This window comes from Parasteatoda tepidariorum, chromosome 2, assembly GCF_043381705.1.
Source record: "Parasteatoda tepidariorum isolate YZ-2023 chromosome 2, CAS_Ptep_4.0, whole genome shotgun sequence".
Taxonomy (NCBI): domain Eukaryota; kingdom Metazoa; phylum Arthropoda; class Arachnida; order Araneae; family Theridiidae; genus Parasteatoda; species Parasteatoda tepidariorum.
Window position 1 is genome coordinate 84,260,086 of NC_092205.1, and position 12,772 is coordinate 84,272,857.

At 28.5% G+C, this 12,772-nt stretch overlaps 1 protein-coding gene across 1 annotated transcript in view; it reads right to left on the reverse strand.

Moving 5' to 3' along the window:
* LOC107449698 (diuretic hormone class 2-like) overlaps positions 1-12,772 on the reverse strand; it is an 82,052-nt gene that overhangs the window by 20,995 nt on the left and 48,285 nt on the right. Inside the window, exon 2 of the mRNA XM_071177836.1 lies at positions 10,323-10,454. Within this exon, the coding sequence (XP_071033937.1) occupies positions 10,323-10,411 (89 nt within the window). The 5' untranslated portion in view covers positions 10,412-10,454. The remainder of the gene's footprint in view (positions 1-10,322; positions 10,455-12,772) is intronic.

Here is a 12,772-nt window from a genome sequence, read left to right on the forward strand (position 1 = left end):
TTAACCTTATAAAAAAGTCGAACTTCCGATATGTCGAAGTTTTTCGTCAGTCCTATCAGATTCGAGTTATCGCGAATTTACTGTATTTGTTTCCAAGCTAATTTGACACATTTATAATCAATTTTGAGAAATTTTTTTTACAGTACAGGACAGAATCCTCTTGTCATCAGGCTCTTGGTTAAAAACCATAGTTTTCAATCCCCATCTATTTTGACACAGTTATACTCAATTTTACGAGACTTTTTTCTTACAATTTGAGATAGAATCCTCTTGTCATTAGGATTACTGTGAAAACCGTAGTTTTTAATCTCTATGTCTAGAAATTGTGGGTTAGTCCTACGCACAATTTTCCTACACGAGTGCTCAAATAATCCTCCACTAGTGCTTGTTTGTCTCTATGTTTGATCCACGAGTTCCTTTAACTACTGTATTGGGTTCAAAATTACTACACGACTGAGTTAAACATTAATAGTCGTAAAGCCTAACATTTGTCGGCTGTAAAACACCTGTACGGTCATAAATTAAAATATAAAAATAATTAGTTCAAAGAGTTGCAAACAAACATGTAAAAGTGGATTAAATTCTAAGTAAAATATAAAGTTTGTTGATTGAATAAAAAGGGAATGACTTTTAAATTAAAGTAAATTACATTAATAAATGTGTAAGAATTTTGTTTTAACACGAAATGTATTATTATTTTTTATTGCATGTGTAAAATTACTCTTCTAAGAGCATACAATATGGCTTTGATCTGGTGTGTTATTAAAAAAAACTCATTAAAAATGGCTCAATTTAGAAAGTAAATTAATAATGTTGACTAAATAATAAAAAATCACAATGAAAAATTGGGAGGAATTAGGGAATCTCTTGCGTGAAACTATTCTTCTTACTTTTTTAATACTTGAAAAAAGCACTGTAATTGGCAATTATAGATATCAGCTACATGAAAAAAGATTATATTCAGTAACAAGTAGACTTTCGATTTAAGTAACAATCTTAAAACCTTTCAGAGAGATTAAGGATTAATTGTTTTTCCTTTTTTCCTTAGTGAGTAAAGCTGCTAATATTGCTGCACCAAATAATAATACATATATAAATTCTCCGAGGGAATTTTAAAACTCGAATGATAAATTAGAATCTCTTAGGTAGTTTCAACTTTAAAATAATTTTGTGAAAATTTTCCATAATGCGAGTAGGTATACCTTTAATTTTTCTTCATACCAAATTTATTTTTCCCAAATCACTTATATAAAACAGATATAAATATTAAATAATGTTGGATTATGTTTGCTAGATTATGTTTACTATTTAGATTATGTTATTAGGTATTCAATAGGTTTTTTTCAGATGTAAGCAGTTTTTAAAAAATAAAATTAAAACCTGAAAACAAACACAAATATAAATTAAGAAAATTACGAAGGTATTGAAAATAAGTTATTTGAACAAAACATATTTCTACAAAATCAGAGTAATTAAAACTTCTTTCATAACTAAAATAATTTTCACAAACACAAAAGTTAATAATATCTATTAAAATATATTTTCTTTAATTTTGAAGCAAACACGTTGAATGCTCAATGTAAGCAATATATTTTTAAATGTACAGATTTTCACTTTAACTATAGGGGAGAGTGGGGTAACATTTTTTCAATTTTCAATTGTAACATTTTTTACTTAACTATTTTTAACTGACAAAAATTCCAATATATTATTAGTATTAATTGACAGACGAGTAAAGTAGACTATCCTCTACTAGAAAAAAAAAATATACCTTATTTTAAATGTTATTATATTAGTTATTAACAATTTTTGACAGTCGTGCACTTGTTACAATTGTCCCCACTTACGGGGTCAATTGTAACAGTTCATAAATTCAACTAAAACATAGTTAATTATACATATTATCATAGTTGTGATATATTTTTTTATTGATCAAAATAGTAGTGATATTTTAGGAGTAAAAATAATAATGAGCAGAGACCTAAAGGGTTAAACTTTTAACTTTAAGGGGTTAAAAATTTTAATTTATGCTGTGAAAGGTGACAAATAAAATAATGCACATGCAACATAATATAAATGATATAGGAAACTATTGGTGGTTCTTAAAGAGTTAAGTAATGGTTTGTAAACATAAGATTATTTATTTTCAGCTGTTACAATCGTCCCTTTACTTATTGTTACAATTGTCCCCAAGACGCCATTTCAGCTTCATTTGTTAAAAACAATGCTAGTTAATTAACAAAATAAATTTTTTTTTATTGAAATGTTAATTAAGGTGTCCACTTACATATTCGGTTAATAATTTTTATTTGTTTAAACAAAATTACTTTGTTACAATATAATATTCTAATACCAAAAAAAGTACTTACGTAGCGTGAAAATATCTTTTGTGATGTAACTCTTTCAAAAGTACATAAAAATGGTTGCCAGCAGGGGTGTACATGTAGATTTATTAAATACACCTTCTTCGCCACCTAGGAACCAAATCTAGAACCCGGCACTCGAAATATTTGCTCTGTTACAATCGTACCCTGTTATAATTGACCCCACTCTCCCCTACCCTTATATGCAGTATATTACTATGTCCAGAATATTATACAAACAGAACGAGCATTTAAATTTTGTGCTGTGAAACTGAAGCACTTAGCACTGTTTGTGATGAAAATAGATTTTTTATTTTTATTTTTGAATATAAATGTTGCACTTATTGTTTTTTGTATTTTTTTTTGTTAGGAATAATTTAAAAAGATTTGCTTTGAAAATAAGTGAATGAAACGACAGATACTACAATAAAATAATACGGAGTTATTAAAACTCAGAAAATTTTTAAAAAAATTTTAAATCCTTATATTTACGAATAGAGAAAATTTACTTTGTTTGTCTTTTCTTAAATTTTTGAAGTTGTTCGTAATAGCTATAAGACAATCAAAAAGTATATATTTTCTAGCTAACCGTTTCAGAATAAAATAAGCTTACTTTGGTTTCTAGAGAAAAAAAATATATATCACTGAGAATAAGAAGTAAATGTTCTCCTAATATATCTATATCCAGTATATATCCAATTTTGAAGCATGGCGATGTACTCTATTTCCTTTCTAACTGTGTATTTAAAGACGCCATCCTTATTGGAACAAAAAGGGATTAAAGTATGTGGAATTTAGAAGAAAAAAAAGAAATTATTATCATAACGATTCAAACTAGAAAAATATCGCAGAAAGAAGAGTTTTCCAAAAAAAAAAGTAAATAAATTATAAGCTGATCGTTAGTTAAAGATTTAGAGATCTAGTTTAACTTGTGGTCATTTTTAGACGAAAAACGGTTTAAATCCGAAAGTTTTAGGTTTTCTTTATTTATAGGGGATTTTCTTTTTATTTTAAGTTTTATGAAGAGCTGTTTGAAATTGTTTGAATTAAAGATTACTCTATTCATTTAATTCAAACAAACAACAGTTAATACAAATAATAACAAAAGAACAAAAAGAACAGTTAATACAAATAATGGGCTTTTTTTAATGCAATATGTATTAAAATTGAAACAGAAATGTTCGAAATTCTCCAGAATTCTAATGAGTTTGAAAGTTTATAGAATTCTATAAAACGAAAATTCTATAAAACTAAGGAAATTCAAGATTTTCTATGAGATATTCCACGTTTGAATGAAAGGTGCAAATGTACTGAATCTTATGCTGAGTTCAAAACGTAACCAAATAGTTGATATTGAGTTACCATTACGAGATTTACCCTCGTCCTCATGCATGTATCTATGGAAACAGAAAACATGTCATTCTACGTTTTTTGATCTCTATAGAAACAAGTTAGTCAACGTTTTTTTTTCTTACCAATAGCAGGAGTTCAATCACCTAGCCATTAGCTTAAGTCTAGTGACTTCGAAATGACCGAATTAAAATTGTTATTGCATACGGTATTCTGTTGTTGTTTCTAATGCTACTTGCCACACGGGCAAACCGAGAAAATTTAAGGCAGAGTGTGCGTTTCTTGTTTCTCAGTGGCGTTTTAATAAGGCTAAAACATCAATTATTAAATAAGCCCTTATATTGGATCAAATTATGAAACTTAGAAATACTTAACACTTTCAGTTAGGTATTTTTCGAATTTCGGAGAAACAAAAAACGAAAAGAGCCACATTAGGCTTATCCGTTGTTGTTGTTGACGTATGCCTGTTTTAGGCAGAGGGGGTGCAATTGTTCTTGTTTTCCAGTGGCGCCATCTATGGCTAAGAATTCGACTTCTGCCACACCATACGTCACACCCGTTTATAGGGCGGACCCATTCATACATCCATTCATTCATCCACAGATCGTAATTTTGACCTGAATCAGAGAATGATCGATCTCCAATCCAGTACCCTGAGAGGTTTGATTTGCTATGGGAACATGGAAGACTTTTGCGACTCGATAAATTTAACGTGCATTAGTCACTTTACTACACGGGGAGTCTTCGGCCGGCGGGGTTTGAACCCATGAACTCTCGGACATGGGCCCAGCACCCAGGCTATCCCAGCGACGGTATTCTGTAACAGGGTTATAGATAGGAGATTCCCAAAGCCCTATCTGTTATCCCATCTTAAAATAGGGGTCATGGGAGACACATTTTGTACTGTTTGGAGCGAAATGATGAAGCGAAACAGAAACTAATTGTGAATTACGAAACAAAATAATACTTACGGTAATAAAATAGCCTATTTATTATTATTATTAGAACATTTAGTTTTTCAGTTACGCTTCATTTGTTCAGGCCAATCCCACCAAATTAGAAATCTACTTAACACACGTCAAAGATGGAATAACCTGATTTCAAAATGACCGAAAGTATCTTCTCTGATGTAAATATATGTTAGCTTGAATAGTATTTATTATGTGATCTTTATTCAGGCATTTTTTTTTGTCTAGCCTATCCATATAATACGAGTATAAAATCAAAATATAGCCTTCATATAAAAATAGTCAAAAATTTATTTTTAAAATCTGCTTAAATTGTCTGTCAAACTCAAACGTATAATTAAAGATTTAGTATAAAAGACTTGTTAGCTCAGAAAACTTCAAAGAGTTTAAGCTCAAATATTAAATTTATAGACTCTAATAAACTTTATCTTAGTTTATTTGATGTAAGGTGCTCAAAAGTAACCCAAAAAACGCACATATAATAACTATAATTATTTTCTGTACATACGATTAGCATTCAACATACACAAATTATTCATTATAAATTACCTGGGCCCAAAGCTTTACCAGCCTTGCTATCTCGGCAGTTGTTGCTGATAAAATTCTATTTTATTTTCATTGGCACTACAAATTCCAAAAAATAATTCAGAATTCAAAGATTTTTTTAGCTCGTAATGTTAAATTTATTTAAACTGATAGAACTCGAAGAATTTTTGCTCAAAATATAAATTTTATCTAAATATATTTGCTATGAAATGCTCAAAAATGGGCAAAAACACTTTCACAAATATCTCAATTATGCTAAATATGTATGATGTTAATTCATGTTTATTCCATTAGTAATTAAAATTACCATTTTGTTCTGAACGTAAATAAATCTATGGATCTGGGGATCATTAAAAATCGCATATTTATTCCCTTCTCATATCGTTACTGAAAAACTCTCATTTTAACTTACCTAATTATGGTTTTGGCTTTATTTCAAAGATTTATTTCGAAACCTGCATTTGAAATAAATGAATTTGCTTAAATTGAATTTAACTATTGTGTTTTTATCAGATTGCTTTTAAGCAGGTTAAGTGATATACATTTGCAACTTCGATAAGCAATTACAACATGGTTACAAAAACATTTTTTTTAGATTTAAAAAGATAGATAACATGTAACTTAAAAAGATAGATATTTAATATTTTATTTAATTAAACAAATTTAATAAGAGAAACCTAATTTGAACAGAAAGCTGTTTACTTAAAATGCTTAAACATTACATTCAAGCTATCCTTAAAATCACAATGTTTAAACTTACTCTAATTGCTCAAACACATTCTCAAAAAAATAAGAGAATGGAATATTTATTTCTCGGCCAGGCATTAAAATCCTACATTGTTTGTTGTAATGATTTACACTTTAAGGTTACAATGACTTAATTTCTACAAGACCTACTTAAATGACCTCATTTTTCTTAAATAACAGGAGTAATTAAACCAAACGCGAGTATTGTAAAATATTTGGTAAGTAAGTAAGTTGCTTTTAAGGTCTTATTTGTTTGTTCGCTTAATTGTTTTTTTCGTTGCTTAATTGTAAAGTTTGAGCTTTAAAAAAGAGCATACTGGATATTTTAATGGTATATTTAACAGCGGCAACACTTAGAATTGAATATCATGCAAAGCATTATGGTTTAATGTCTTACTTTAGAGAGAAAGATTCTTTTTTATTTCTCCAGAATAAAGTTTCTTACAATCTCAGAAATTAAACTCTCGCTTTTGACGATTTAGCAATCCTTGAGTAATATTTCGTTGAATTTGAGAATCATTTCTCTAGAAAATCACGTGATTTGTGACGAAACGCGAATTTTCAAACAAAATAATTTCAATAGATTTAACCATATTACGGTTCTTACTTATCATGTGAACTGTCTCATAAAATAAAGTTCGAAAAATTATAAATAATGTAGCTTCCTTTCAAATAATAATTAATTAAAATAGAGTAAATAATATTGCCTTTCTTACTTATTAAACAAACTATTTTATTAAATAATTTAATTAATTTAATTACATTAAATCTTATTGCGTTTTTTAGTAATTATGCGAGCTATTTCATTGAATAAGGTTAAAAAATTATAAATACTTTGTTGTATGCTCAATTAGTTTGTCATTTGATTTAAATGCATTAAACTTAACTTCACTAAGAGCTTTTTGAGCAAAGTTAAATAGCATTTGTTGACTTTTCATTTTATGAAATTACTCGTACTACTTAAAATAAATAATTAAATTAAAAAGTGTTAGAGATTAGAAAAGTTAGAAGAGATTGAATTTGAAAATTATATTTTTATCATAAATTATAATTTAAACTATCTTTTAAGCTTAAAGATATTACGTTTGTGACAGCATACAAAAACTGATTAGCACACTGAAGGAGATTTCTCAGAAAAATAAATTTATTTATATAATAAATTTAGTTATTTATATAATAATTATTTACTTATAAAATAAATTTATTTAAGTTTAAATTTATTTAATTTTTATTTTACCATATTCAAGCAAAATAGTCTAATAACCATAAATAAGATGATATTTAAACTATTAACTGTGAGAAAAAGCGTTTATTAACTGTTTTTTACCTAATACGGTTAAGCAACCAGAATTTCATTTTACTTACTAGGCCCATCTAATGAAACAACTTAGCTTATTGCTGATGAGTACATGTTATATCCGAGAGTACTAATCTGTCAATCCCGCGATGGACAAAATGGGAGTTAGATTAACATTGACATCACATTATTTCCTTCATTCCCTTCAGCACATGAAGAGTTTCCAGTGTTCTGCACTCCCCTATTTGTGACTCTGGCCTATTAAATTATGACACTTTCATTCACGCATAGATGGCAGCATCATAAAACTAATTCACACGAAAAAATTTATTATTTCTCATCTCTCACGACAAGTGAAACAACCAGATAAACTAATTAAACCACATTCCACGGTTCATGAACTGATGCCCATTCCCGAACCAAAACCCAAGCTTCAATGTCCAGTAAAATATTTTTTTGTGATTTTGAAACCATGCTAGTAGTAAATGGTTAATAAAGCATATGGTTTCGTTTTTATGATTTTTTTAACCATTCTAATTGTAAACAATTTCAAAACCGTAAGGAAAAAATGTTCTTTACAGTAAACTTTACGGTTAATTTGATGGACAAACTGCTGCCCCGGTTATTTTACAGTAATTTTAGAATGAAAATTCTAACGGTATTTTACTACATCTTGTACAACCTACAAACTAAATAGTTATTTTTTTGATCAAAAACATCTTTTCGCTATAAATATTTTACGTAATGTCGAGTTTTGATGGATGCTATGAATAATAACATAAAATAAACTTACTAAATTAAACGCTGATATCACCTCTTGTCCACAAAGAAGTATAATTCTGAAGTTTTTACTTTTACAATTTTACATAGAAGTACAGAAAAAACTACGAAGACCGCATGGAATTGACTAATTTTAATTATCAATTTTAATAAGTATTATACTTTAAAAAAATATAACAAATGCCATGCAAATGTCCATTTCTTTTGTGTTTGTTTCAATAAAGCAAACGAAGACAATTTAAAATCAATCCGGTTATTTTGAAAAGTAAACTGTTTATTCCAAAGATAAATATACCTAGCTCAGCTAACAAACTAAAAATTGAAAATCGAAACTCACAACAAATATTACAATTCATTTCGCAAAAATATATTATTCCATCAAACTCTGCTCATTCAAAATGTTGAATCTTTTTCTCAGTATTCATAGCTTCTCCATATTTTGCAATTTTTTTTTATTCTGTTTGCCCCGCACATTTGTTTACAAAAAAGAAAAAGAAAAAAAAAACGAAACTTCAATAAACTGAAGCTTTCGCTCGAGACGACATCCATTAAAGAACACCCTTTCTTATGCTTCCAAATTTTGACAAAAAGATAAACAAATATTGAGACCGGAAGCAAGAACAGCCTTCATGAGCAAATTTACCGAATCCCCCCCCCCTCTGTCGTAAAGATTTAGTGGTACTCAATATAAGAATTCTCTCGGAGAATTCGATTCCCTTGCTATACTCCGTTAAAGTTTTTTTTTCGTTTTTTTTTTTATTCGTTCTTCTGTCAAAAGTGTTTTATAGCTATCTAGCGTGCTATGAATATTAGTGGGAAAATATTCACCGCTAATAGTTGCAGTTTTTCCATGAAAAAATGGAACAAAAAGTTTGAAAAACTTCACATTTTCATAATGCACATGCCTATTAAAAATATCTTATTATAACTAGTTTTCTGGTTAAGGCAATTTTGCTATCTTGTTAAGCAGGACACAAATTTTTATTAATAGATATTATTACTTTTATCGTTAATCTTTAAATCTAGTTTTAGCTAAAGACCATTTAAAAGTATTTTTCCAAATATTGATTTATTTCAGGGCTCGTAGCGATTTTAAGAAGTGCTTAAAAGTGCTTATTTTTTATTTTCGTTTATTAAAAGCCCTTAAAGGTGCTTTTTTCATTGGGCGTTTTTAAAAAGTGCTTAATTTTTCCCTTTTTCAAAATGAGATTTTTCCGTTTACTATGATGATTTTCGCTTCGAATTATGCAAAAAGATACAGTGCAGATCGTTCTACTCAACGTTTTCACAATTAATTCAACCCCAATCCATTTCGCCGTATTGTCAGACCGTTGCGTATGAAAACGCCATTCGTTTTACATGATTCAAAATTTCATGATTTTTGACAATAGTCAAAAACAATGCCAAAAGGTTTTTCTTTTTTTGGCATGACGGTTAGAACATGATAAAACAGTCAATTGTCAAAAACTTTCCAACCCTGCCTAATTATGATATTTTTTTAAAGTGCTACTTAAAAATATCTTTTGAGTGCTTGAAAAGGACTTAAAAGGCGCTTATTTTTGTTGAATAATTTGGCTACGCATCCTGGACTTTCTTAGCACTGTTGTTGGTGTTTCTTATGACATTTAGAAAAGCCAAGCTCACCAACCATTGGCCTTGTAAATTAAATCGGGAAGGAACGAAAAGAGAGCACCGCTAAGGTGAGAGTGAAATTTAGCTCTGAATCCCAGAGATAGCAGCACCACTCAGTCGTAAAGCCTCTTTCACAATTTAGACACAGATATGAAAAATTACGGTTTAAAGTACCGTCACTTTGGGTGCATCATCCGTAAAATCCATTTTTACCGTGAAATATTATACAGTAAATTTTGCAGTAATATTTACTTTATTAGAGTGATTAAGCAATTTTACGACGATTATTTACCGTAAGAATTACGGTGAATAAGATTTTTTATTCGTTAACATGTTCCGGTAAAAACGGATTTCACGGTAAAAGCACCCTGATTGCCGGTACTTTTTACCGTGATTTGATCCGGTATATTTTACAGTGTAAGCTTTAAATATTACGTTTTAAGCACGTATGTCCAATTTTTAAGTATATTTACAGAGGATTAAAAATTGTGCTTCATAAAAAAATTTAAATAACAAAGGCTTAAAGTTGCATTAGAAATATGAAAATATAGTAATTAAAGTTAGTCCTTACAGTACACCACGTAGAAGTTTTTTTATGCAAAAATACACTGAATTTCAATTTTTAAAAGAATTCCATACCTTGATCCTTGAGCCTGTGATGTGTAAAAACAGCATACCATAACCACCAGTAGGGAAAATAAAATTCGAAAGCTCGTACTACAATTCATTTTATTTCGTCAAATAACCAAAAATAAACAAATCCTCCAAAACCTGCAAAAAATATCACATTAAGGACAAACAGAAGAGTAAATATAACTTCAGACATGTTTTTAAAAAAAAAATAATAAAAAAAACGTAATTCCATTATTTCAACTGTACTCATAATTTAACAAGACTGTAATCATAACTTAATTTAACTGCAATCATAATAAACAAGACTGCTTTATTATATCAGAAAGTTATTGTTTTCTAATTTTACTCGTTATTAATATAATTATGAATGATTGTGATAAAAGTATCTCCTATTTAAATCACCGTTAGATTATTTTTTTAAAGTTTTGTGACCCAGGTGGTGTGGTGGGTTTAGCTTTCGTCTACAACGTCTTAAACCGGGGTTCAATATTCGTGCTTAAGTTTGGATATCTGATTAAACTTCATTTATCGTTTTAATTTTTAACTCTCCCAGTGATATTAAAGTCGACAAAGTTTTCCACTTTGGAAACATGAGAGTTATGCAGTTTTGGAGCTTGGTGCGGGAGGCAGTTTTGCGTAGTGTGCTCATCAACACATTGTTCAGTTCATCAATAATGATCAATCCTAGAACAACTATTAGTACAGCTTTAATACAATGTTAATCACCAAACCAATCAAAATTTTGATTGTACCCCTATTTAAACTAAGTGTTTTATGAAAACAAAAACTAAATGTTTTATGATTCATAATGAGCCACTTTATGTCCAAGCCGAAACAAGGCTAAATTTGTTATAGGGTACTTCGCTTCCTTTAGCAACATTTTTTGAAACTTTTATTATTATTACAAACCAAAATATGTGTATTAAAATCTTTCTTTTTCACTATTGTTTGGAGAAATTTATTATTTATATGATGAAATTTGCTTATCAAATATACCTGATGAATTTGAAAGCGTTACTTGGAGTTCTTGATATCTACGTCTCAAAATATATGAGATTAATTTGTCTCTTTTTGTCAGTTGGTGATAAAATAATATTACTAAGTTTTAATATTAATGCCAATCACCGTTAGATTATTGTTTAATCTAACAGTTTATGATTATTTAAAAGTTTTAAATTTTTAATGTATGATTTGTAACAAAACATTAAAAATTCTTCTGAAAAAGAACTAAAAATCTGTAACTGGTGTAATAAAATTGGAATAACGAAATTTTTTTGAAATAACGGACGGATTAAAATAGGTGATCTTTAAATGTGAAGACAAATCTTTTTAAGAAAAAATGATGAAAAAAAAATTAAAATGAAAAAAAAAATCATCTCATCATATTTAATAAAAAACTGCTCACGTGTTTAGAATAATTGAGTTACCAGTTATGTTCACTAAATGTCCCTGTTAAACGGAAAATTAACGGAAATAAGGATTATTATTAAATCGTATACAATACATACCATACATGAAATCCTAAATTATTTAATATAAGTTCGTAAATCCAGAAAAAGATCCCCACAAAATAATAACAAAAAAGCATGATCTGAGTTGACGGAAAGATTAAACTAAACGTGTTAATATTTTTTTACATAGCGAAAAAATATTTAACTAAGAAAAATTTTCAAAAATATATTTTTTTTAAATTGCGATTTTATTTATATTTTTTTGAAGAGCAATAATACAAAAATCAATATAGAAAATTTTACTATTATTTTATCAAATTTTCGAAAACTCTTGAAATTTCTTGAAATAGGAAACACTTTTGCCCTCTATGTGGTGAGAGCTTTAAAGCAATTTTATTTTCAACACAAAAGTAGAAAAAAAATAATAAAAAGCTCTTGACTCAACACTCTCACCTTGATTGTATTCTCTTAGAAAATACGCGGTGGCATCTGAGCTTTTAAAAAGCTTTTAGAGTAAAAATAATAAAATAAAAATAGGGGTTTGATTTTTCTTCGATATTCTTATTCATCATGATAATAACGAAAAATCAATTTGATATTAAGGTTCTTATTTTTTTTTTATAAAATTTCGTTCCTTTTATTTCAGATCAAAAGAAATGAAATGTGCATAAAAAAAAATCCGTTTTTTTAAAATCATACATTTAACTAGAAGGAACGAGGCAACATGAAGGTATTGTCACTAGAAGGCGCCGTCTCCTGCTCGCTTCGTTCACCAACCACCACGTATACTTCTCAATCATTTTTATTTCTGTCAACAGATTGTTGCATCAAAATTTAAGAAAATATTCAATCGAAGGATTTCAATTGTTTTATTGCATTACATAAGTTTGGTTCTACAGATATAGTTCCCAATTCATTCATTTTATCGGGATTAAACCTAATGGGAAACTGATCCCCTGTTTCTAGTGTTATGTTCATAACATATAATTTAACTTATCAAATAAA